The following is a 27,701-nucleotide window of genomic DNA, read 5'->3' on the forward strand; positions in this document are numbered from 1 at the left end:
TAGTTTTTTGAGTTTACATCTCACAATTGACTTTTTACATGCAATTGCGAGTTTACACCTCACAACTCTTTTTTTCACAATTGGAAGTTTATATCTCACAATTCTGACTTTTTTTCTCACATTTTCTTCTCGCAATTGACCCTTTTTCTCGTACTTGTGAGCTTACATCTCACAAATCTGACTTCTCAAAATTTGCTTTTTTCTCAAAATTGTGAGCTTACAATTCTGACTTTTTTACTCGCAATTGCAATTGACTTTTTTTTCACAATTGAAAGTTTACATCCCAGCTAACATTTTTTGGTTCCCTGTTGGTTAGCCAGGAAAGTTTTCTTAACGTAAATAGAACATTCCCTTTATGTTAGAGGAACGTTCTGGGAATGTTCTCTTTAGGTTAGGGGAACATTCCAGGAATATTCCCAGTAGGTTACCGGAGCATTCCCCTGACTTAAAGGGAACATTCTATTTACAGTAAGAAAATTTTCCTGGCTAACCAATAGGGAATGTTCTATTTATGTTACTAGAAGGTTCCCAAAATGTTCTCCTAACCTCTTCACTCACTCCCGGAGTAAGCGGCATTGAAGGCGGACGGATATGGATCTCAATAATCACTACTACACACCATGTCTTGTTTTAAACAATTGTTTAATCATTACTGATAATCAGAGCACATTTAACCATCAAATGAGACTAAATTACCCTATACTGTGTTAGTTACTGACATGAAATTCTACTTCCCCGTTCTGGGAAGGTTCTTTTTAGGTTATAAAATTAAACCTAAAAAACAACCTGCAGGGAACATTTAGGTTCTAAAAATAAAACCTAAAAATAACCTGCAGGGAATGTTCTGGGAATGTTTTCTGTAGGTTATGATAATAAAACCTAAAAATAACCTGCAGGGAACGTTCTGGGAAGGTTCTTTTTAGGTTATAAAATTAAACTAAAAAACAACCTGCAGGGAACGTTTTGGGAATGTTCTCTCTAGGTTATAAAAATAAAACTTCAAAATAACCAGCAGGGAATGTTCTGGGAAGGTTCTTTTTAAGTTATGAAATTAAACCTAAAAATAACATGCAGGGAACGTTCTGGGAACATTCTTTATAGGTTATAAAATTAAACTAAAAAATAACCTGCAGGGAACATTCTAGAAACATACTTTATAGGTTAATAAAAAGAGGACCTACAGGTTCACAAAAAAACAAAACAAATGGGAACGTTAGGAGAACGTTCTGTGTTTGCTGGGATCTAACAATTCAGACTTTTCTAGGAATTATGAGATATGATCTTGAAATTGCGAGTTATAAATTCAGATTTGTAGAATATAAACTTGCAGTTGTGTGTTATGAAGTCAGAACGTTGAGATTTGAGAATTCAGAATTGCATCATTTCAACCCGCAATTCAGAGAAAAGACGTCAGAATTGCGAGATTTAAAAACTCTCAGTAACCTTTTTGATTTTGATTCAGTGGCGGAAACGATCTTCCATACAATTCCAGTGGTCACGGGATAATAGCCACTTTGTAACATTCGCTGGGTTGCATGATCGACCAAAGAAAATCGAATTAATCTCCTTTTAGTTGAGCTGTATAAACTTGGCCGTATCTCAATGTGATCGTTTGTGTATCACACTCAATGGCTGTTCTGACTTTTCCTGTTTGGCATACAGTATCTTCATTCTGAACTCTGAATACTGCAGGGCTATAGCTGGAGGCTCAGACGCCAGAGCTGCTTCACACCCTGTGCTTTTTCACTCCTAAGACATGAATGGCCATTCAGCGTTGTCCTTTGAGGCATCACAGCAGATTTGTTTTGGTCTTTCCTTCCTAAGCTTTGACGTTATCTTACCTTATTCATATTTCTCTCTCCCTCTCTCTCTTGTCTTTCTTTCTTTTATCTGCAAGGAACCCCTCCACGGCTTTCTATCAGGCCTTCCCAAACGGCAGGTCAAAGGCCATCAGTGATGGGTAATGATCACTGTGTGTGTGTCACATTGCACTCTTGGCAGCCGTGAGTGTGAGCATGGAGTGAGCATGCGTTTCAGACTCCAGCGTCTAACATCTGTAACAACTATCACTCGCACATGGACCCTCTTTACAGACAGTTATTGAGTTGACTTGAGAAAGCAAACTGAAATGCCATTTAAACTTTTACAACTACTTTAAACCTCAAACTATTTCAGACTAAAAACAACAACTTGTTTTAACTTTTTAAAGCTTTCAGACTTTCTCAAGCCAACTTAAAGTTTGTCTTGCCAAATGTTTTTATCTAGTTAGCATTGTAAATATATATTTTTCTTCTTTCTTCCCAAAAATTAGTCTTCTGTTCACCACAGGAGACGTTTACTCAGCTATGATGACTACTACTTCTGAGCAGCCTGGAAATGTGAAAAGGGTCCATTGTTGACACTTTTGGCTTGGGCATCTTTAAGGGCACTCACATACGAGAAAGCGCTGACTGAGAGAGGAGGTGTTTGAAGGGTTTAGATAGACCTGGGTCAGATAGAGGTCAAGCTGGACTGGAGTTACTTCTGTTCAATTGATCAATGGATGCCTGTGTCAAAGTGTGTTGCAGCAAACTTGGTTATTGGGTGCATGACGGTACATTACATCCACAGCAGTGTTGCTAAAGATATTGCTTTTTTTGTTACTTATCTATACACTCTCTCTTTTCTCTGACTGCCATTCTTGAGAAGCACTTATAAACCTGTTGTCCAACAGAACACACTTTTAACCACGTTTTAATACAGATTCCCTTCATATCAGTCGAATGTTTGAAATGACTTCCTTTTGTCACCTTTTGTGGTTTCTTATTACAGAATGAGGCTGAAAATGTATGACACACTCTTAAAAATAAAGGTGCTTTGAACGGTTCTTCACAACGATGCCAGAAGAAACATGTTCAGCCAAAGGTTCTTTAAAGAACCATCTCGTTCTTACCTTTTTATAATCTGAAGAACGTTCTTTCGCCACTAAGGAACTTTGGTGAAACAGAAAGGTTCCTCAGATGTTCAAGGCTCTTTATGGAACCATTTAAATCAAAAAAGGTTCTTCTATGGCATTGTGAAGCACCTTTATTTTCAAGAGTGTAGCAAGACAAACGTGTGCCATTTTATTCCAAAAATGCTTTAAATGTCAAATTTCCATGTAAACCGTTTCCACAATGGAATGCTACACAATAAAACACTACACTCTTAAAAATAAAGGTGCTTTGAAAGGTTCTTCACAGCAATGCCAGAAGAATCATTTTATCTTGTTCTCGAGTTATATTTATATTTTATGGTCTCAATGTTGTAGCAGTTGTTCCCTGTGGTATCGAAAATTGTATCAGATATTGTTACTTTTCAAGATATTGCATCAAAGGTATAAACTCCAGTAATCTCAATGTCAGAGCTCATCGTTTCAGGTAATACAGAGCCACTTCTGAACATAATATGACAAATAGCACATTTTTGAGGATTGACTCTTATATTAGGTATAACCTCAGATTTTTAAACGTGTTTAATACTTTGCTGCGATTTCAGAAAACATTTCATTTGTCAAACGTCTTCTAGGAGTGAACTGCATGTTTCTGTCCAAGTTTGTTGTGTTCAGAACTGCTCTGAAGATTAAGTTAACACAGTCAAGCTCGAAATTATTCATACCCCTGGCAAATTTTGACTTACTTACTTTTATTCAACCAGCAAGTTTTTATTTTGACCGGAAATGACACAGGCTTTTCCCAAAAGATAATAAGACGATGTACAAGAGGCATCATTGTGGAAAAAAAAATATTACTCATCTTTTATTTACATTTGAACAAAAAGTGGCAAGTCCAAAATTATTCATACCCTTTTCAAACTGTCACAGTCTTTGGGAAAATCCAAAGTTCTATACCATTCCAAATAGTCCAAACTGTTCTAAAGCATCCTAATTATCCTGATTCATTGGGAACAGCTGTTTTAATCAACTCAACAGGTGAAAAACAGAAGCTCTCTGCTGTTGGTGTGTGGACAGTCATGGCTAAGACAAAGGAGCTCAGTGAGGACCTGCGGCTGCGCATTGTGGCTGCTCACAAGTCAGGAAAGGGCTGTAAGACCATATCTAAATGTTTTGAAGTTCCAGTGGCTACAATTATTAAAAAATACAAGACATTCTGCACTGTGAAAAATCTCAGAGGATGTGGTCGGAAGCCAAAAGTGACACCTGTGCTGGCCAGGAGGATAGTGAGAGATGTTAAAAAGAAGCCAAGGATCACCACCAAGGCCATCCTGATGAATCTGGGCTCTGCTAGTGACAACATCTCAAGGGAGACAGTCCACAACAGAGTATGTGAGAGGAGCGGATTTCACTCGCTCCACCACTGCTCCATCATGAGTACATTTCATGCCAACGGTCCGTAATATAACTGCATATCAAGCAGGAATTCACATGTTAAACATGTATAGCTAGCTTGATAGAGATGGATCACTCAAATCAGAAAGAATGTAAAGGTTATGATGACGGCAATGGATGAGCGGTAAATTATAGTTCACAAGGAATTAGTTTGTTCCTTCTAGATACTGAATATTTTCAGGAGAAAGCATGATTTAAACGGGTACCACACTAATTCACACGCAGTCGCTCTGTCAATAATGCATTAAAACAAATGTAAGGGTATCCGATTTCGAATGAGCAGAAATCTGTAAGAAATGCAGCGATCCGTAGGTAAAATAACTGACGAAAATGCATTTTTATTTTCATTACAAACTTTGCACGGCATAAAGCAGCAGTTACACTCTTTTAATGCTGGCAATGTTATTAGCTTGGTATGTGGTAGGAACAAAGTTTGCACACTAGTGTTCCAAACTCTCCTGTTATTTTATTTTAGTGTTTTTTATTTTAATATGTGTTATGAACAGGACCGTCATATTTCAAACATATTTTCTGAATTTTTTTGGACGCGGAGCAGTGTTTCTGATAGGGATGCACCGATACGAATCGGCCGATCATGCTTGCGCGTTTTGTCAGTAAAGCCGGTTCTGTAATCAGCGGTAAATCTGTAAACAACGGCTGTGTGTAGTATATACCGCTGATTACAGAACCGGCTTTACTGACAAAACGCGCAAGTGATCGGCCGATACGGATCGGTGCATCCCTAGTTTCTGATATCAGTGAGCGAGGAGTGGAGCGGGAGCGGGTAATTTTGAACGCGGAGCTGTAGCGGAGCGATTATTAAATGCACAGAGCGCGGAGGGGAAATTGAAATGGAAATCCAGTCCGCTCACATACTCTGGTCCACAGACACTGCACACCACTGTAAGAACACCATCCCCACTGTCAAACATGGTGGTGGGAACCTAATGTTTTGGGGGTGTTTTTCAGCCGGTGGACCAGGCAATCTAATCACAGTAAACAGCACCATGAAAAAGGAGCAATACATCAAAGTTCTCAACAACAACATCAGGCAGTCTGCAGAGAAACTTGGCCTTGGGCACATGGGACACTTCAGGACGACAACGACCCAAAACACACAGCAAAAGTGGTGAAGAAATGGTTAGCAGACAAAAACATTAACGTTTTGCAATGGCCCAGCCAGAGTCCTGGCTTAAATCCAATTGAGAATCTGTGGCAGGAGCTTAAGATCAGGGTGATGGCAAGGAGACCCTCCAACTTGAAAGAGTTGGAGCTCATCGCTAAAGATGAATGGGCAAAAATACCAGTGGAGACATGCAAAAAGCTGGTCAGCAATTATAGGAAGCGTTTGCTTGCTGTAATAGCCAATAAAGGCTTTTCTATTGATTATTGAGAAGGGTATGAATAATTTTGGACATGCCACTTTTTGTTCAAATGTAAATAAAAGATGAGAAATATTTTGGTTGAAAAACTTGCTGGTTGAATAGAAGTAACTTTAAGTCAGAATTTGCCAGGGGTATGAATAATTTCGGGCTTGACTGTAGCTACATGGAACATGTAATCGCTTCGAAGAATTCTTGCTAAGTGTCTGATTTAAATATGCAATTTGTAGACTATCCTATGATCAAAATGTCCATTAGAGGTGTTTTTAATGTGGTTTTGCATTAGTACATTGAGTGCTGTTTTACTTACAGTAAACCTCACAGGCACGAATTGACATTTGATCATGACTGAAACTTCAGTAGTTCTCCAACAAAGGGAGGGTTGCACTGACAGTGAGCCAGAAGGATTTAACATTACTGTGACTCATAACTCTTGTGGGAAGGATGGTATTCATGTCAAAAGCAGATTTCTGATATTTGCTACATGTTTGCTCCTGTCCCCGCTGAAGCACAATGTTGACAGCCGTCAAAGCATTGCCCTGAAAGAAAACCTAAGGCTTTCTTGTGACAATATGTGTTTGTAAGTGACTCACAATCGAATGCCTGCATGTTTTGATAATTTAATCTAATTTGAAAGGATGAACTGTAGTAACTCAGATGAACATTTTATATTCAGAACCATAAAACGGCACTTTCAGCATGGAAGTGATTTTTATACATCAACAGAACAATTCCGTGTTTCATGCTCGTTTATAGTCTGAAGCTTCTTTCAGAATATTTATGGAACAGGCATTGGCGGAGATAAGGAAGCTTGTGCTTCTTATTTGACTATTTATCCCCCTCTTTTATCTCCATCCAGAGGCTCCAGGGCTTTTAGTTGCAGGCAGATTTCCATGGAATTACTTTAGGTTGAGAATATTTGCATGGCTTTTTTCCCTGTTTGTCTTTATCAGGTTATTTATATAGCGCTTTTAACAATACAGATTGTGTTAAAGCAGCTTTACATTATTAAATAGGACAATAGTGTGGTGACAATAATAAACAATTTTCAGTTAAAGTCCGTTCATAGTTGATACAGCAATGTCATTGTCCAGCTCAGTTCTAAATATCGCTAAGAAATCTAGGATAAGTCACCGAAAATAATCATTTTCATATAAATATAATTAATGGAAGGGATTGTAGTAGGGATGTGACGGTAAGGAAATTATCCCACCGGTTAATTGACGTGGCAACACAGGCAACACCGGTATCACCGAGGGGGGTAGTTCATTAAAGTTTTCCCACGCTTTTCTTCGTTTTTTTTTTTTTAATAGCTTGTAAATGCCCGTGCATGCGCATTTTACTTTTACTTTCGAATTAGCTGCAATTCGGCGTCAAATGATTGAATGGACGACAACAAAAGAGTACGACAAACTCACTTAGTCTATATTAAACACAGAATTATTAATTTATTAACAAAAATAACTGTTAAGTAACTTACAGAAAGTGTAATTATATATATATATATAAAAAAACAGGCCTACTGAATGACCTTTAAATAAACGGCAGCAGTCAACAGGCCTTTTAAAAATCCAAAATATTTTTAAAACAGGCGTTTTTGCTTTTTGTTTCAAAAATCTTTCACCAAGGTCTTGTCTTTCTTACCACACTCGGCTCACACTCCTCATGCATTAAATCGGACTCCTGCCGCGGATCTGTGATGCGACTGTTGAGCAGCTGTGTTCAGTTTTTAATTGCACTGTTTGTTCTCTAACTGAACTAAATGACTTTTATTACTATAAAAAAAAAATCTAAATGTGGTGGTCAAGTGACAAAAACTGGTGAGGGAAACATTTCAGAATGACCAATACAACTTTTCTGATGCTGTGCAACAAGATGGGTCGGCTGGTTAGTCGAGTTATCCCGTTCTATCAGTGCAGTCACATGATGTTTTTAATATGCATGGAGGAATTTAACTTATTCGGTAAAAGTGTTTCCATCGTAGTTTATGCGCATTTTCCCTTATCGGCTAAAAAGTTTATCCTGCTCAGTTGTGCGCATAAGTTTTTTATGCGCATTTTCAGAATTTATGCGCATTTTGGCGTTTCCACCCAGAGATTTTTTTATGCGATATTCCAAAATGCGCATAAAAATAGGTGGATGGAAACGCAGCTATTTGTAACTCTAATGAGAGCAGTCTCAATATGATATGGTCTAAGTCCTGACTGGAAAAATCCTCACAGATACCTTTTTTCACTAAGAAGGAACATGGTTGTAATGATACTACCTTTCTAGTATCTTTGACAGAAAAAGAGCTTTGAGATTGGTCTGTAACTAACTAGTTCTTTGAGGTCAAGTTGTGTGTTTTTCATGAGAGGCTGAATAACAGCCAGTTTGAAGGTTTTTGGAACATACCCTAATGACATTGACGAATTAATAATAGTCAGACGAGAATCTTCTGGAAGCACCTCTTTTAGTAGCTTAGATGGTATAGGGTTTAACATGACACAATTTAACAAGTTTATACAACTCTTCCTCTCCTATAGAAGAAAATGAGTGGAATTGTTCCTCAGGGGATCTAGAGCTTTTGGGAAATGTCAACAACTGTTGATGATTTATTTTGTGTTACCTTAGCCACTGTATTAAATATATACCTGGGGTTGTGTTTGTTTTCTTCTGCAATAGATGAAAAGGAATCAGATTTAGCAGTTTCTACGGCTTTTCCATAGGATAGGGTACTTTCTCGCCATGCAATACGAAATACCTCTATTTTTGTTCTCCTCCAGCTGCGCTCCATTTTCCTGGCTGCTCTTTAGGGTGCGAGTATGCTCGTTATACCACGTCATCGGACTGTTTTCCTTAATCTTCCTAAAGGAGCAACCGTATCTAAAGTGCTAGAAAAGAAATAGTGTATAGTTTGTAGTACATCATCAAGTTCTGAGCTATTGGATATGCTGAGGAATTGAGATAATTCAGGAAAATAATTTACAAAGCAGTCTTTTGTGGTAGAAGTGCACTGTCTGGTTAAGCGAAACTCTGGCCCCATGCAGCAAATCATACTTTGTGTGAAAAGGAATAAAAGTTTTGAGAGTTTCACTGCCTCTAGTGTTCATTTCAAATGAAAACAAAATGAATGTCAATCCGCAACTGACCAAACTTTTTGAGCAAACCTGAATGTTTCCCTAAAGATGTCCTTACAAATTCAGATTACGTAATCAGTTGGCTTTCATGATTAATTGAATTTGGTTCTGGGAAATGTTGTAGGAAACAGCATTGACTGGCTAAATCAAGCATAACGTTGACCACTTGGAAATCAGAGTTCAGACGGTGTTAGTGCAAAGGACTCCTTTGTTTTAGATTAGAATTTAAAAGGAAAAACGCAACAGAGCAAAGATTGTATAGCTTATATAGTTCACAATCTGCTTATCTAACACGTAAAGCTCAATAATGTGGCTACATCTATAAATAGCCAGACTTGGGAAATAACAGAGAACTTTGACCTGCATTATATAGTCAAAAATATATACTGCAAATGATTAATGTGTTCTCAACTTGGATGAATGTTTTAGGGAGATATTGTCACTTTATTTTAGATAAAGCTAGTTTTAGGACCCAAGTCAAATCAATGTTTTTCAAGTTGATTTGACCAAAAAATGACTTAAGACTGAGACTCATCAGCATATCCATTCTCATTTTCTTGGTATAACAAAGAATCCTTGCAGATTTAAATAAGCCTTTTAGCTAAGCTACAGCACACACTCTTCTAAACAGCAGGAGGCGCCTGTTGGAGAGCGTGTGGATGGAGGTGGTAACACCGGGTGATCCGCATGAATCACAGGGGCCCACATGACTCCCACCAGCCACAGGAGGTCATTGATTCTAGGCCAGCTGTGTGCGGACCAAAAACATTATGCAACAGCTCAACGAATTAATTAACAGCATCTCTCAAGACCCTGGACTTGTTTACAACAAATGGGTGTTGAGGATGAATCACTCATGACTCTGATTTGGAGCTGAAGGAACCACATGAACTTCAGATGCTTCGCAGGGCATCTGAGGAAAGATTTATGACATTTTAAAGTCGTTCGTGCAGTTTTCTGCGTAAGTGCGCGCTGGGTGAAATTGCTTGATGGTTGCATTTGCGTCTTTTGCAGCATCTTACGCATTCAGCCTGTTTCATAATGTTTTCACAATTTCTGGGGAATGTCTTGAACAAAGTAAATGACTAAACGTAATACCATAAAATGATCATGCAAGTGCAACTAGCGCGCTGTATTTCATGAATTCTCATAGGTCTTTTTAAAAAGAGTTAGAGACCAAAGTTCAAATGTTCATGAGCTAAGTAAATCAAATCATTGTTTTGAGTCCTTTGGGCGACTTAGGTCAAGTCGAGCAATCAGATCCATTTTCGAGTTAAATTCACTGGCTCAATCCATTTGCAGCAATTAATGACTTGAATATCAGTCAGTTAGTCACAAAAAGTTATCATATGACTTCAGAAATGGACTACTGTGATTGTTGGAATGGCCAAGGATTAGCAATCTCCACGTTATAAATGATTGTGCAGACCAAACCGTAGGTCGTAGAGACTTGAAACTTGAAGCGATGGTAGTACTCACACCATCTACAATGTCACCAAAGCTCGCCCCAATTGGCCTGAAGGGGGCGCTACAGCGATCAAAAGTACGAAATTGCTAATAACTCCTAAACCGTCATTCATAGGCTCAAGTGTCTTATGTCAGATGAAATACTTGGCTCAATCCGGGCAAAAACACATGCCTCAGATTTGATAGTGAGCCTGGCGAAATTTTTGGATATTTTGGATTTTTTAAATATCATACTTTCACGAGCTAGTCCTAGGTTTTTGCCTGATTGGAACCAAACCAGTGCAGAAACATTCTCTGGAGAGTGAATATCAATAGGTTAAATAACTGAACTTTCGAGTCGCCGTCACAAAGGTATGCCAAAACATTTGTAAGGGGCAGGGCCACTTTTAGTAAAATGCTTAAAACTCATAAACGTAATGAGGTATCTTCACCAAACTCTAGCTTATGTAAGAGCTCAATATGAGGTCACAGGACAAAAATCTTGGTCTTGGTCCAAAGTGTTGCCAGTGGACATTTCCCAAAAAAAAAAAAAACATGGCCTCCATTGGCCGATGAAATTTGAGCACCTATTAGACATGGTTAACAAAGGCCGATCGGAACAAAACTTGGTGGGCTTGTTTGACTCGTGGCCCCATAGGTCTGTGAGAAATTTGAAAGAAATCGGCCACTGGGGGTTGTCCAGAACTCCTCATTCTTGACAACTTTGCCTCTAGAACCGCTGCTGTCAATCAAATAGTTTGTTTAATGATTGAGAAGATGTAAAAAGCCTACTTTTGCGAACTAGTCCTAGGTTTTTCACTCAAACTGTAAAAATAAAATACACTGCAGTACAATTCTCTGGACTCTCTAGGTCAATAAAGGTCAATAATCAAAAATGTACTTTTTGGGAAGCTATAATGGGGTTGTTTAGAAAAGGAGCCTGTCTTAATTTATCCAAAATCCTATAAAGCCTAAAGGAAAACTCAAAACTTCACAAAACCTGGTAAGCACACGCAACAGGCGATTATACACAAGCATGTAAAGTTTTAAGGAGATCGGACCACGGTTGGCGTTATAACTTAAAAAAAAAAAACATATTTCTATAGCAAATTACTTGGATTTGCCAAAATGATTTTTTAAATCATTGATTTAGGTGGTTATAGGCTTGCTAAACAATGTCTTTATATATATATATAAATATATATTTATGTGCTTAAATACCTTAAAGCACTTGAACCTCGGTAATTGCAACTATATTAGTGTTTTTGTTCTTGTTAATAACAGCTTCAGTTCTCGTTCATTGTAATTGCTGTAATTGCATGAGAAAGAGCGACCAGTATATTCAGAGAGTCTTCTTTTGTGTTTCTCAGAAGAAAGTGACTCATACAAGTTTAGAACGACATGAGTGTTAGTAAATGAAGAAAGAACGATGAAACCGCCGCAATTAAGACCTTCTGAGACCATTTTTGAGGCAGAAGTTAAAGGGATAGTTATCTAAAAAAGAAAATAACCCCATGATTTGCTCACCCTCAAGCCATCGTAGCTGTGTATGACTTTCGTCTTTCAGACAAATACAATCAGAGTTATAGAGATTTAGTTTTAGAGATTTGTGTTGAGATTTTCAAGCCCAATAAAGTGTGTCCATCCATCATAAAAAGTGCTCCACTGGAGCAGCACTAATTCACTGCCATTATAAAGCTCGGAAGAGCCAATTTTTCAAATATAATTTCGTCTGAAGGAAAAAGTCACATACACCTAGGATGGCTTGAGAGTTAATAAATCATGAGATCATTTTAATTTATGACTTTAAAACACCAACCAACTTCATTGTAAGGAAGTAGTAAAAGAAACTGGTTTGCACTTAAAATGGAAATATAATTTCCCCAGGTATCGCCTGAATACCCTACAAGTTCAGACTTTTTTTTTTTTTGTACGTGTTTTTTTCCATGTCTACCAATTTTATATTACTAATACCAGGTTCTTTTTCCTAAGAACTGAGTTTCCACCATGTGAGTATTTATACAGCAAGGAGGAAGTTTCAGTTGGAATAGGCTGGAATTCAAGTGTACGTTTAGTTAGTCACGATGCAACATGTTGACATACTTGACGTTATGCGCATAAACCATAATGTGTAAGAATGGAGTAATAAGATATCGTCATGTCAGCAAATGTTGCAAGAACTGCATGACTTACCAACACTTACAACTATTCAATGCTCTTTTGACAAATTCAACTCTTTGATTTAACAAAAAAAGTAAAAAGCACTTGATGTGGTTTCTTCAACTTTGAAAATGACATATTCAGAGTTTTTTTTCTTCCATATTTTAACCAATTTTCCCAGTTGTACTTTAGTTGATATTCAATTTGTTATTGAAAGATTAGAATCTTAATTCCAAGTTGCGAAGCTGCCTCTGCCGAGTCTTTCACTGAATTTTGATCAAGATCGTAATATTTTTTAAACATTTCCTTGGAAGTTGAATTCCTGAGAGTCTTTCCTAAAGGTCGTATTTGGGTAAACAGTTTTGAACTCAGCACGTTTTATATAGTCAGCCGGTGTATATATAGACTAACACGCACTATTCTGATGCAACCTTTCTATAGTTGACAACAAGCAGGTGTTGACACCAGTTTAGAGCAGATGCAGTGGACACTAAAGACGACTTGATCCATTTGGGGTTAATTGACGCTTTCACACCTTTTGGGTCTAATTTAAGAGGCTCTTTATGCTAACAACATCCGAGGAATGCAAAAATGCGTATACATTCATACAATTGTTTATCACCAGTCATTTAATAGAAGATTCTTAAAGGATTCACTTTCATAACAACAATGCACAGATCATGCACTCACCCCCTTGTCATCCAAGATGTTCATGTCTTTCTTTCCTCAGTTGTAAAGAAATTTTTTTTTTTTTTTTTTTTAAGGAAAACATTTCAGGGTTTCTCTCTGTATAATGGATATGAATGGCGCCCCGAAGTTTGAACTTCCGAAATGCAGTTTAAATGCAGCTTCAAAAGGCTGGAGGAAAGGAGGAAGGGTCTTATCTAGCGAAACGATCGGTTATTTTCGAAACAAATTGACAATTTCTATACTTTTAAACCTCAAATGCTGGGAGTTTTTAGACGTACCCTAACTGTATTTACCCGAATCACACGCACACTTCGCATGTGCTGCGCAGAGACGAGACAAGACGAGCATTTGAGGTTAAAAAGTATATAAATTGTCAATTTGTTCCGAAAATAACCAACCGTTTCTCTAGATAAGACCCTTCCTCCTCGGCTGGGATCGTTTAGAGCATTTTGAAGCTGCATTTAAACTGCATTTCGGAAGTTCAAACTTCGGGGCGCCATTCATATCCATTATAAAGAGAGAAATCCTGAAATGTCTTTTTTTTGAGGAAAACATGAACATCTTGGATGACAAGGGGGTGAGTACATTATCTGTGAATTGTTGTTATGAAAGTGAACTAATCCTTCACTATGTCTCTTCACTTTGACAGCACGTTCTTCTCATATCAGATTTGGTTTACTGCCTGAAGGAAGGCAGTAGTTGCCAGATTGTGAAATTTAAAGACAATTGACATGGTTTGGGAGGCACCCATGTTCTGCGGCGGCATGTGTCGGTTTGCATGTACATGTCTGTTTGACGTGCTTGCAGTCCAGTTCACGATCCCTGGTAAGGATAAGGTGAGACAGAATAGGATCTAAAAAGCACATGTGTCCCGGAAAATAAGGTCTTCAGCTTGTTTTTTGTGTCTACGGAGTACCTACAATTAAATTGGAGGCTGGTGACTCTTTGCGGTCATCATCCTAGTATACACTACATGCTTTTTAGTGTGTGTTATATTCATGTTTATCTGTTTAGGGCTTATTCAAATATAAAGAGTCTAAAATTCAATTCTTGTAATTGGTTTTAGGTTTGTGCATGTGCATTTGCATAATTACTTAAATACTGATCTATCTATCTATCTATCTATCTATCTATCTATATATATATATATATATATATATAGAATATACAGTTGAGGTCAAAAGTTCTACATATTGCATGATCAGCAAAATGTTAATTATTTTAGCAAAATAAGAGGGATCGTACAAAAGGTCACACAAATAATTTGGTTTTTCAACATTTTTGTGTACTTGAACCCTTTCCAACAATGACAATGAGAGATCCATCTCTTCACCCTGAGGACAACTGAGGGACTCGTATGCAAATATTACAGAAGGTTCAAACACTCACAAAGACGATGCATTAAAAGCCTGGGAGTGAAAACTTCTGAACAGAATGAAGACGTGTAGATTTCACCTAAATATCTTTTTTTTTTTTTTTTTTCATTTAGTACTGCCCTTTGGTACCTACAAAAGATACTTAGATGTTTCCCAGAAGACAAAATAAGTAAAATGAACCCTAATCTTCGAATTCAAAAGTTTTCACCCCTTGGTTCTTAATGCGCCGTGTTTCCGTCTGAAGCATCAGTGAGCGTTGGAACCTTCTGGAATAGTTGTGTATGAGTCTCTCAGTTGTCCTCAATGTGAAAAGATGAATCTCAAAATCATAGTCATTGTTGGAACGGGTTCAAATACACAAAAACATGCTGAAAAACCAAAGAATTTGTGGGACCTATAAGACAGCAGGCAGTTGAACTGTCTTTTATGTGAATATATGACCCTGGACCACAAAACCAGTCTTAAGTCGCTGGGGTATATTTGTAGCAATAGCCAAAAATACATTGCATGGGTCAAAATTTTAGATTTTTCTTTTATGCCAAAAATCATTAAGAAATTAAGTAAAGATCATGTTCCATGAAGATTTTTTGTAAAATTCCAACTGTAAACATATCAAAATGTAATTTTTGATTTGTAATATGCATTGTTAAGAACTTAATTTGGACAACTTTATAGGTGATTTTTTTTGCATCCTCAGATTTCTGATTTCAAATAGATGTATCTCAGCCAAATATTGTCCTATCCTAACAAACCATATATCAATAGAAAGCTTATATATTGAGCTTTTCATATGTATACATCTCAGTTTTGTCAAATTTAACCTTATGACTGGTTTTGTGGTCCAGGGTCACATATGTGTATGTCTTATTCAGGTCAGTACTAACTCAAAAATAACACGCATTTTGTACAAACCCTCTTATTTTGCTCAAATAATTTACATTTTGCAGATTCCACACGAGGCATGTTAACTTTTGACCTCAACTGTAGATGAAATAACTAAGTTTTTTCACTTATTTATTTTTAAGACGTACATTCTGCTCACCAAGGCAGCATTTGTCTGTTAACAAACGTAGCAAGACTCTAATATTGAGAAACATTGCTACAATTTAAAACAACTGTTCGAATGTGAATTTCCAGCATCTTCAGTTTGACATGAGCCTTCAGAAATCGCTCTAGTGTGTTAACTAGTCAAATCTTCACGACTATTTCCTCAAATGTTTGCTTTGAATGCATTCAAAAGCCGTCTGTATGATTTATATGCCATATAAACTTTAACAAGACAACTCACAAACAATCGCAAATGACCCAACACAAGCAGGATAGACATTAGACAAGACGACGGAGTTCAGTTCAGTCAGCGTTGTTGATCGCTTTGCGCATGCGCGGCTCCCCTCTAAAAATACAGAAGCGTGTAGAGAGATCGGTGATATGTGACTCCGCCTCTCTTTTGCGTCACTCGCTGCCACGCCTCCCTGAGCGAGCTCAGATTCCTTAAATCCTGGAGAGCGCCTTTACTACTAACACTCTTCTGTATCTGAGACTAAACGATTGCCAACATGCGCTGCAAAATGAGTTATTGCCTGCCTTACTCTCCTGGATCCTCTCCTACATATTCTGGGAGGTTGTTATCATACAGAGGACGATGCAGGTGAATGTTATTAATTTATAACGATTTAAAACGGGATGCCTTTTTATTTTTAGAGGTAAACTCTTCGAGTTGTGCGTGTGCATTGGTTGTCTTTTCAATTTATGTATCTATGTACACGTAAATATGTTTTAATGTGATATATTATTGTATTAGATTTGTGAATATTGGGTTTTGATGCAGAATTAGCCTAAGGACATGTCACATACGCCGCGTTCCAGTACCGCGAACTAGTTGCATTCATGAATATGAACACATCTGAACACTTGTAGTGCACGTTAGATTGTATGTTTATACTTATTATTTTGCATGAAAGGTGTTTATTAAGCTTAGTATGACTATTCAATACGAGTTTATGTTGAAGCCTCGAGTGTTTTGATTGTGCGCTGGATATATAAGAAGCCGTTCACAGCGTTATTGCGCAACAAGCAGGAACGCAAAGGAGTAAAACAGAACTCGAGGCTCTAGAAAGGGTTTTAAAAAAGATGTAAAGTGTGTAAACGCAGCGTTTATGGAACAAAACGCGAACCAGCGGCATGACCCGTGTTTTCATTGATGAAAAATAAAATAAAAAGAACGCGTTCTATTTGAACGGCAACTAAGTGTATCAAAGTGCGTAAAATCTTTATTATTTTCTTCAGTTTCTCTTTGGTTTTTGTTAATAATGTCTAATTTCTGTTTGACAGTTCTGTTTTAAATGTTTGTATCTTGCAATAGTTTTGCATCTTAATTCTTCTGTATTTTTCAACGCGTAATGGAATATAATGACAGGTTGTTTTGAAAGTGGACAATGTGCATGCCTGATTTCCATCTTATCTCTCAGAGCTCAACACGTGTAGGATTTTATGTGATACTTGCTGATAAGCGTAACAAGGAAATGTCATCTATATTTACCTCCTCAGTTTGTTGGAATTATGATTTAACGATATGATGTAACGTGCCTGACAGGACTTGAATATTCCTCAGAAGAGATCCCAATGTAAACACTTCTTCTTTTTTTTTTTAAAGCACCCTCTTTGTTTTCTTTCTGCAGTGCCTCTGGCGCCAGCGTCGTGGCCATTGACAACAAAATAGAGCAAGCTATGGTGAGTATTTTATTCTTAAATGCATTAATTAAGTTCTAAGTTAAATAATCATTTTGATGTTTTTCTTGGGGCATGAAAGAAAAAAATCTATAAAAGAAAAATATGTCAGACCTTTGTTCATCGAAACACAAATGAAGATATTTTTTATGAAATCCGAGAGCTTTCTGACCCACAACCCACAACTCAAGGCCCAGAAAGTTAGTAAGGAGATCATTAAAATCGTCCATGTGACATTATTCAACCGTAATGCTATGAAGCTACAATAAAACGCAAAGAAAACAAAAATAACTTTGTTCAACAAATTCTTCTTCATGCACATGCATTTCATCAAAAGTATCCATGGTTTGTACAAGATTAAGCTTAAAGTGCTTATAGTACTTGACTTTTTGAAATGTAAGGCCTGGAAAACCCTTGAAAATAGCAGTGTTCCCGAAGAGGTGCTTGAAAAGTGCTTGAATTATTGAAAGACAATGCATCTATGAAATAAGTGCTGCTTTAAATATTGAAATGTCTATGATAACTGATGAACATGATAAATTGAACATTTACTTGAATGACTGAACGCTTTCAACTGTCACCGACTGAACTGCAGTGCTCAAACTATTTCAAGTATAGGGAATTAAACCACAAACGATTCTAATTGCACAATATTTCCATCTAACGTGCATTTTGAGGTGCAGCTCTTGTAAATGCAAGTGTTTTCACTAGTTAGTAAACCGGTTAACTCACCTAACCGGTGTCGGTCTTCTTTAGAATTGAAATATTGCTATTCTATTTGTAAAAATCAAACTTGTTTTTGCTTATTTCAGTTAATGTCGTAAAACTAGCTAGCTAACCCAGTTGTAGTACCGACAGTGTCGTGTAAACATGGCTGAAGACGCGAAAAAGAAACAGAAAAACCGAATCAATTGAGTGAGTCATTTACACTGGAACCGCTGCGATTCATTTAAACTTGTGACTTTGATCCTTCAGTTTAAACAATTCACTATAAAAAACTAGATTAAATTAAAAGAGCTAGTTATTTTCGATTTTCAATATTGCTTATGATTTTTAAAAAGCACTTAGAGTGATGGGTGAAACACAGCTTTTCGAAACTCTGAATCAGTTAAACCACTGCATCGCAAAATGATTCACTGTTTCGAGGCGCTCCAATCAGATCGCAAATCATTTGATTCAGATCGGGACTTCAAATCATGTATCGCAAATCAGATTTCAGAGCGGGGGTCGTAAATCATTTTAATTTAAATTGGAACTTAAATAACTTGGTTCAGATCAGTACTTCGGTTCAGGTTTGTGAATAATTAAATTCACATCGGGACTTTGGAGCACGGATCGCAAATAATTTGATTTACATCGGCATTTAGGTTCGGCTTCGTAAATAATTAGATTCAGATCGGGACTTCGGTTCGGGTTCATGAATAATTAGATTCGGGTCGGGATTTCGTCATACGGATCGCAAATAATTTGATTCACATCGGTACTTTGGTTTAGCTTTGTGAATAATTTGATTCAGATCAGAACTTCGGAGTGCGGATCATTTGATTCAGATCGGTATTCAACTTGATTTAGATCAGAACTTCAGGGATTGCGAACACATGATTCAGATCGGGACTTCGGTTCAGCTTTGTGAATAATTAGATTCAGATCAGAACTTCAGAGCCGCAGATAGCGAATAACTTGATTCAGATCAGTACTTCGGTTCGGGTTCGTGAATAATTAGATTCAGATTGGAACTTCACTTCGGGTTTGTGAATTAAAAGATTTAGATCGGTACTTCTGAGCACGGATCGTGAATCATTTGATTGAGATTGGTACTTCGGTTCGGGTTTGTGAATCATTTTGTGTATTAAATGATTTGCGATCCGCGCTCTGATGATTTGCGAATCAGTTCGGAACTTCGGTGCGGGTTTGTGAAAAGTCTTAATTTCACAATATCTGTGTGAAAATATCTTAATTTGCATTCTGAAGATGAACGAAGGTCTTTCAGGTTTGGAACGACATGAGGATGTGTAATTAATCTAAGAACTTAGATTTGAAACATCTCACTGACCACCGTTGTGCTCTTCTCCTCCTTCCAGGATCTTGTGAAAAGCCATTTAATGTACGCCGTGCGTGAGGAAGTGGAGGTCTTGAAGGAGCAGATCAAGGAGCTCTATGAGAGGAACTCAGTTCTGGAGAGGGAAAACGCAGTATTAAAATCTCTAGCCAACACTGAGCAGTTGACCCAGCTCACTACTACTCAGTTTAACAACCTGGGAAACACTTCGCCCCAACAGACGGCGGTCAACGCCATCCTACAGGAAGGAAGCAAACTCGTGGCCTTGCCCCCGCAACCCAACGTGTCCACAGCGTGAAGACCTTACATTGCGGGACTAGACGAAAAAATACACTCTGCAGTTGAGATTTGGTTTCCAGTCGTGTTTGCCACTTGCGGAGAGCCATGCTTCGTTATATACGTGCTGCTTGGCTTTCCCAGTATTAGACAATCATTTTGGGAGAAGCAAAGTTGGCTCCACGATGGGTTTGGCGCAGACGAATGCGAGAGAGTTCTGGAAACGGAAAGCAACTACCATGGAAAGCTTGGGAGTCTTTCGTCTCGTCTGTTTAGTTTTACTGTTTGCATATATTTATTAGAGGGCTGCTATTTTCATAATGTAAATGAACAATGTAACAGAGGTCTATTATATAAATATATATATACAGGAACCTTCTTTTGGTTTCTGAAGTGTAAAATACTTGGCAATAATGTCCCCATGGCACAGTTCCAACACTAAAAGTGATTCAACAACATTGCTGATACACAGTCCTGTATAGTCGAGTTGGTTCGGGGTTGAATGTATATGTGTATAGATTGTAAAGTATTAAAGTATAGCCAGTTGTACAGGTGAGCGGCAGTTATCAAGTATTTTTCTTTCGGATTTTGTTAAGTATACTTGCCCTTAAGTACTTAAATTCTGGTATTTTCAATTTGGGATGGGGGACGAAGCTGTGAATTAGTTTGTACAACATGTTTGTAACCAAAGAAGAAAAGCTGTGTACATTTGTTTTGTAACGACGCACATTTTCGTGTTTGTTCGCTCGCTCGCTCGCACTTCGATTTTTTTCACACTTTGTCACCTTTTGTTTCTGATTAGCATGTTCTGCATGATCTGTCAGACTATTTTCTTACCTCATGTTTTTATTCGTCATAATTTAAGCAGTCTGTGAACGATGTTTGATGGACGGTGAAGGGTGATTTTTTGGAGGGAAAAACCTAGCAACGTAAAAAAAAAACATACAAACAAACGAGCCATCTGTTTTCATTTGCATGGTGTTGTAGACTTGACATACCGACAAATGTTTATTACATTGCAAACAATGTACAAAATTTGTATTCCAGGTGTAGTTTACACTGATTACTATTACAGAACGATATAATAAAACAATCATCAAAACAATAATCAAATCAAAGCCGCAAAAGTGTTCACAGATGTCATTTATGTATAGGGCATGTCCTCTGTTTTTAATGTCTTTTGTGCCTCTTGTATTCTATGGATGCAGCAATCAGGTTTATTTTTTTTGCCCAGTTTGAGCCAAACGGAAATATTGTACAATCACTGTACACATCAGTCTTTTTTTTTTAAGGTTTGCTTGTTTTTCTTTTTTTCGTTGAAGGAAATGTAGTATACAAGCAAAATGTATTGTACTTGATCACTGAGCCTTTGAAAATATCTTAAAAAATACCCTTGTAATGTGCTGTTTTGAAAAGTTTAGTTTTCTGTCAGAAATAAATTACTGTTCCATCGAGAACTAAAGCATTTTAAATGTTTTGTTGTGTTCTTGTGCGTAACTCACTCGGGTTTCACACACACTTAGCTACTTATATTTGGATGTTACATGAGATAAATGAAAAAGTATACAGACCAAGGACGATAACTATAATGATGTATTGTTATACCAATTACAATATAACAACGATAGCTTTGGAATCATATTTTTCGGCTGAAGAACAATAAAATCTATTACAGCCAATCAGAATCCACCAGACATAAAAGAGCGCCAAAATTGATTGCCCCGCCTCCAGTTTCACAAACATTCTCAAGCAGTGCAATACAAGCGCCTCCGCCTTTGCGAGTAGACACGCCCCCTTACTGCTGATTGGTTACAAGTGTGTTTCAGTGCTTTCAACAGCGTTTCTCAGAAATCACTTACTGCACCTTTAAAGTGGCAGTTGACAAAACTAGCATCTGTTTATAATAAACAGAATGAAAAACAATGGAAAAGTAGCGCAGTGGGAAAACGGCCCTTAGAAGGACAGTTCAGTCATTAATTACTTGACCTTGTGCCATTCCAAAGTGGTAAGAACTTCATTCATCTTCAGAACACAAATTGAGATATTTGTAATGAAATCCGACAGCAGTGCAGTTAAAAAAGTAAAAAAAGGAAATTGTTAAAAAAGTCCATCAGTGGTTCAACCGTTATGTTATGAAGCTAAGACAATACTTTCCTTATATTTTTTTTTAGCTCAAAAATATCTTAATTTGCATTCTGAAAATGAACAAAGGTTCCCTATTGGTTAGCCAGGAAAGTTTTCTTAACGTAAACAGAATGTTCCCTTTAGGTTAGGGGAACGTTCTGGGAATCTACTGGGAACATTCTGGGAACGTTCTCGGAATGTTGCGGGAACGTTGTATGTAACTGATTGATGGTATGTTATATTCTATGTAAGATCCCAGCTAACAATTTTTGGTTCCCAGAACACTCAGTAAAAGTTTGCTTTTGGTTCCCAAAACATTCCCTATTGGTCAGCCAGGAAAGTTTTCTTAACGTAAATAGAACATTCCCTTTAGGTTAGGGCAGGGTTCCCCAAATCTTACCCTGGAGGTCCAATGCGCTGCAGAGTTGAGCTCCAACCCTGATCACACTCACCTACCTGTTATTCTCTAATGATCCTGAAGAACTTGATTAGCATGCTCAGGTGTGTTTGATTAGGGTAAGAGCTAAACTCTGCAGGAAAATGGATCTCGAGGTCCAGATTTGATGATCCCTGGGTTAGGGGAAAAATTTTTGGTTCCAAGAACATTCTGGGAACGTTAGCTTTTGGTTCCCAGAACATTCCTAAGAATGTTCCCTATTGGTTAGCCAGGAAAGTTTTCTTAATGTAAATAGAACGTTCCCTTTAGATAGGTGAACGTTCTGGGAACCTACTGGGAACGTTCTCAGAATGTTGCGGGAACATTCCCAGAACTTTCTTTTTAGGTTAGGGGAACATTCCAGGAACGTTGTATGCTACTGATTGATGGTATATTATATTCTATGTAAGATCCTAGCTAACAATTTTTGGTTCCAAGAACATTCTGGGAACGTTAGCTTTTGGTTCCCAGAACATTCCTAAGAACGTTCCCTATTTGTTAGCCAGGAAAGTTTTCTTAATGTAAATAGAACTTTCCCTTTAGTTAGGTGAACGTTCTGGGAACTTACTGGGAACATTCCAGGAATCTTCCCGGAACATTCTCTTTAGGTTAGGGGAACATTCCAGGAACGTTGTATGTAACCGAATTTATGGTATGTTATATTCTATGTAAGATCCTAGCTAAAAAGTTTTGGTTCCCAGAACGTTCTGGGAACGTTAACTTTTGGTTTCAAGAACATTCCCAAGAACGTTCCCTATTGGTCAGCCAGGAAAGTTTTCTTAATGTAAATAGAATGTTCCCTTTAGTTAGGTGAACGTTCTGGGAACTTACTGGGAACATTCCGGGAACGTTCTCAGAACATTGCCCGTTACATTGTCGCATTTCTCCCCCTAGTGGCAGTAGCACAGAACCTTCAAATTGGTGGTGCAGCAACCGTTACTTCGGCTTATTTACCATTAATTAATATTAATATTTTTGATGAATATAATTAATGTAGGAATGTATCGACAGAAAACAAATGACCCCCAAAATAAAAATAAAAAACCAGTGTAGGTTTTATGAGGCTACTCAACATAGATAATGATTTAATAGTTAATTATTCTAAACTGCCATTTTAAAAAATTATTGTTTGCGGAATAACCTTAGAGTGAAAAAATATTGGCAATTAATGAATGAATGTAGCCTATCGACACAAAACAAATGACCCCCAAAATAAAATCATTGTAGGTTTTATGGGGCTAACAAACATAAATAATGATTTTAATATTTGTAAAATAATCATTTCTGCCAAAATTATTCTAAAGCAGCATTTTATATATATATATATATATATATATATATATATATATATATATATATATATGAGTAATTCTACCCTATCATGGTTTTTAATAGAATACAAGTTGGAGGAGCCTGGCAATCGTGGCACCCAATCAGAAAGTGGTGGCAGTGGCTGCAACCAATCACATGACAAGATAGCAATAGCTGCGTGTAAATAAATAAATACCATGTTAGCGACGACAAAACTCAAAATAGTTGACATTTTTAATCGGAGTAAAGTTTGGTCCAGCAAGTCTCCACAGGTTTGTTTTTAACTGTAATATTAACAAGCGACAGTGCTGTAGCTAATGCTGTATTTCAAATAGGCATCAGCATCAGTCCAGATATAGGTGTTTAGCATCAACTTACATCAACACTGCATTGTTGGGAGCTTTGGACTGTTGGATATCTGTGCTAATGGTAAACAATAGTTGACAGTCATAAGGGTTTTGCTTATCCAAATATGACATTGATACTGGACAGAATGATCAGTTTACATTCACATCTGTTAGCAGAGGTTAGGACAGCTGAGACAATAACTGGTGCCCAACAAACAGAACGGTTTGGTTATTTTTTCCCTAACGTTAGGGAAACGTTCTTTTCAGGTTATATATGTATGTATGTATGTATATATATATATATATATATATATATATATACATACATACATACATATATAATATATATATATATATATATATATATATATATATATATATATATACATACATACATACATATTTTTAAAATAACCTAAAAAATAACTTACTGAGAACGTTCTCTAATTTTAGGTTATTATTTTTCAACCATAAAATAACGTTCCCAGAATGTTGCAGGATGGTTGTTTATAAAATAACCTAAAAATTACTTACAGAGAACGCTCCCTAGTTTTAGGTTATTATTTTGCAACCATAAAAAAATTTTCCCAGAAAGTTGCAGAATGGTTGTTTATAAAATAATCTAAAAATAACTTACTGAGAACGTTCTCTAACATTAGGTTATTATTTTGCAACCAAAAAATAACGTTCCCAGAACGCTGCAGGATGGTTGTTTATAAAATAACGTAAAAATAACTTACAGAGAACGTTCCCTAGTTTTAGATTATTTCATTGCAACCATAAAACAACGTTCTGCACTGTAAAATGTTTTCACCAGATTCAACTTAAAAGCCTAAGTTCAGCAGCTGCCTTAAGATTTTAAGTTAAATCAGCTTAAAACTACAAGTCGTTTTAACTTATTCCAATAAAAATGAGTTGATATAACTTGTGAGTTTAAATGACTTAAGTTGATTTAACTTAAAATCTTAAGGCAGCTGCTAAACTTCAGTTTTTAAGTTGAAACTGGTGAAAACGTTTTACAGTGTGGGAATCAAAAATTGCACTTGGGTGTGCACCTGTCCAACCTCTAGGACTTTTTCAGCACGTCTCCAGAGTGAAGAACGTGAAGCCTCAGGCGGACACTACAGATCTCTGTGCACTAGAACATCCAGATACAACAAGAGTTGTTTCCCACAGGCCTGAACATCTGCCACACGCCCACGACTCTATACCTGTTCTCACACATCTATTGCCTCCTATTGGTGTTCATGCCAATAGAAATCTTCTCATGTAAATGCTGTTGTATATACAGTACCTGATCTAAATGTACATTACATTTTTTAAGTTCCATGACTATATATTAGCTATACACACAGCAACATGTTCTAATTAATGTTTATTAATATTAACAGTTTTTTTTTTATTACAAAATGTGGAATGTTTGCCAGATTCCAATTTATCTGAGTCATGTTGAAAACATTTTTCCCTGGCAAAATAAATGATAACATCTTAATTAGTTTTACACAAGGCAAAAAATGATGACAGTTTTTTTTCCAAAGCATGAGCCAAAATAGCATTTTAAAATGACAGCATTGGTGTTTCAACTTGCTTCAGATTTGAAAAATACAATTGCAGCAGCTCTAATAAGACAACGGTGTCGTTATTTAGCTCAAGCCGGTTCGATAACAGTATGAATGTCGCAAAAGTTCTCGATTCAACCGCAAAGCAGCTCTACGGAAAATAATAGCGTTATTATTCAGCTCAGAACTGAGTGGAAAACAAAACTACTTTACAAAACGGGGGATGTCAAAGTTAACGTGTATATTTGAGTTATTCATGTCTGATTAATCATCTTTTAGGGTATTTCTAGCATTGAGCAGGACGTTTGGATCACTGCTGCCATCTCCTGGACATTTCCGGCAATTAGCTGTTAAATCACCATCAAATTATACAAGAAATGCTCATTATTATCGCCGTAAATGTCTTCCGGTCTCATTGGCGTCCAGATACAAACAGCTGGTTTTGCTGCTTGATATTGCAGATTGGTGTGTCTTATCTTATTATTTTATATTAGCCTAATTATGAGTAGCCTACACTGCTTTGTAGATCAAACAAGTTTTACCGTTTACTGTTAAGTTGGCTTGAGAAAGAACTTGCTGAAATGCTATTTAAACTATAGCTATTCTTCTTCTGAGACTAAAATGATCAACCAGAGCTTTAACTCCACAAACTCTAAACTCAGACTGATCTGACTCCAGTTGCTGTATCTTTACTAACTGATCGAACTGGTTAATCATGCTAAAAACATGCTAGGAACAAGCTAATAGCTTGCTAATGTTGCTAGAATCATGTTAACAAAATGCTAGCAACATGTTAATCATGCTAGAAATGTGCTAACAACTTGCTAATCATGTTAGAATCATGCTAGTAAAATGCTAATCATGCTAGAAATGTGCTAACAACTTGCTAATCATGTTAGAATCATGCTAGCAAAATGCTAACCATGCTAGAAATGTGCTAACAACTTGCTAATCATGTTAGAATCATGCTAGCAAAATGCTAATCATGCTAGAAACATGTTAACAACAACTAGCGAATCATGCTAACAACATGCTAACCATATTAAAAACATGCTAGCAACTTGCTAATCGTGCTAGCAACTTGTTAACCAAATGCTAACAACTAGCTAATCATGCTAACGACATGCTAATCATGCTAAAATATGCTAGCGACTTGCTAATCATGTTGGGAACGTGTTAAAAACATGTTAATCATGCTAGAAACACGTTAACAACATGCTAGCAACATTTTAATCATGCTACAAACATGCTAGCAACTTGCTAATCGTGCTAGAATCATGCTAACAACTTTGCTAATTATGCTATAAACATGCTAACAACATGTTAATTGTGCTAAAATCTTGCTAGCAACTTGCTAATCATGCTAGAAACTCGTTAACACCATGCTAGCAAACTAGCTAATAATGGTAACAACATGCTAAAAATGCTAACAACTTGCTAATCATGTTGGAAACATGCTAGCAGCTTGCTAATCATGTTAGAAACATGCCAACAACATGCTAATTATGCTAAAAACATGCTAGCAACTTGTTAATCATGCAAGAAACATGCTAGCAGCTTGCTAATCCTGCTAGAATCATGCTAGCAAATGCTAATCATGCTAGAAACATGTCAACAACATGCTAATTATGCTAACAACATGGTAATTATGCTAAAAACATGTTAGCAACTTGTTAATCATGCAAGAAACTTGCCAGCAACTTGCTAATCATGCTGGAAACATGCTAGCAGCTTGCTAATCCTGCTAGAATCATGTTAACAAATGCTAATCATGCTAGAAACATGCCAACAACATGCTAATTATGCTAACAACATGCTAATTATGCTAAAAACATGTTAATTATGCTAAAAACATGCCAGCAACGTGCTAATCATGCTGGAAACATGCCAACAACATGCTAATTATGCTAAAACATGCTTGCAACTTGCTAATCATGCTAGAAACTTGCCAGCAACTTGATAATCCTGCTAGAATCATGCTAGCAAATACTAATCATGTTGGAAACATGCCAACAACATGTTAATTATGTTAACAACATGTTCATTATGTTAAAAACATGCTAATTATGCTAAAAACATGCCAGCAACTTGCTTATCATGCTGGAAACATGCCAACAACATGCTAATTATGCTAACAACATGTTCATTATGTTAAAAACATGCTAGCAACTTGCTAATCATGCTAGAAACTTGCCAGCAACTTGCTAATCCTGCTAGAATCATGCTAGCAAATGCTAATCATGCTAGAAACATGCCAACAACATGTTAATTATGCTAACAACATGCTAATTATGCTAAAAACATGCTAGCAACTTGCTAATCA

The 27,701-nt window shown here is 36.9% G+C and overlaps 1 protein-coding gene across 2 annotated transcripts in view; it reads left to right on the forward strand.

Annotated features, from left to right (window-relative positions):
- Positions 1 to 21,073, forward strand: part of tsc22d2 (TSC22 domain family 2) — a 38,219-nt gene extending 17,146 nt beyond the window's left edge. The window contains exons 2-4 of one of the 2 annotated variants that reach the window (XM_073844585.1): positions 1,898 to 1,960; positions 17,218 to 17,269; positions 19,348 to 21,073. In XM_073844585.1, coding sequence (XP_073700686.1) covers positions 1,898 to 1,960; positions 17,218 to 17,269; positions 19,348 to 19,623 — 391 coding nt within the window. In that variant the 3' untranslated portion in view covers positions 19,624 to 21,073. The remainder of the gene's footprint in view (positions 1 to 1,897; positions 1,961 to 17,217; positions 17,270 to 19,347) is intronic. The other variant, XM_073844586.1, reaches the window with a different exon arrangement.
- Positions 21,074 to 27,701: the final 6,628 nt, after the last annotated feature.

The sequence above is a fragment of the Garra rufa genome, chromosome 7, assembly GCF_049309525.1.
Source record: "Garra rufa chromosome 7, GarRuf1.0, whole genome shotgun sequence".
In the NCBI taxonomy this organism is placed as follows: domain Eukaryota; kingdom Metazoa; phylum Chordata; class Actinopteri; order Cypriniformes; family Cyprinidae; genus Garra; species Garra rufa.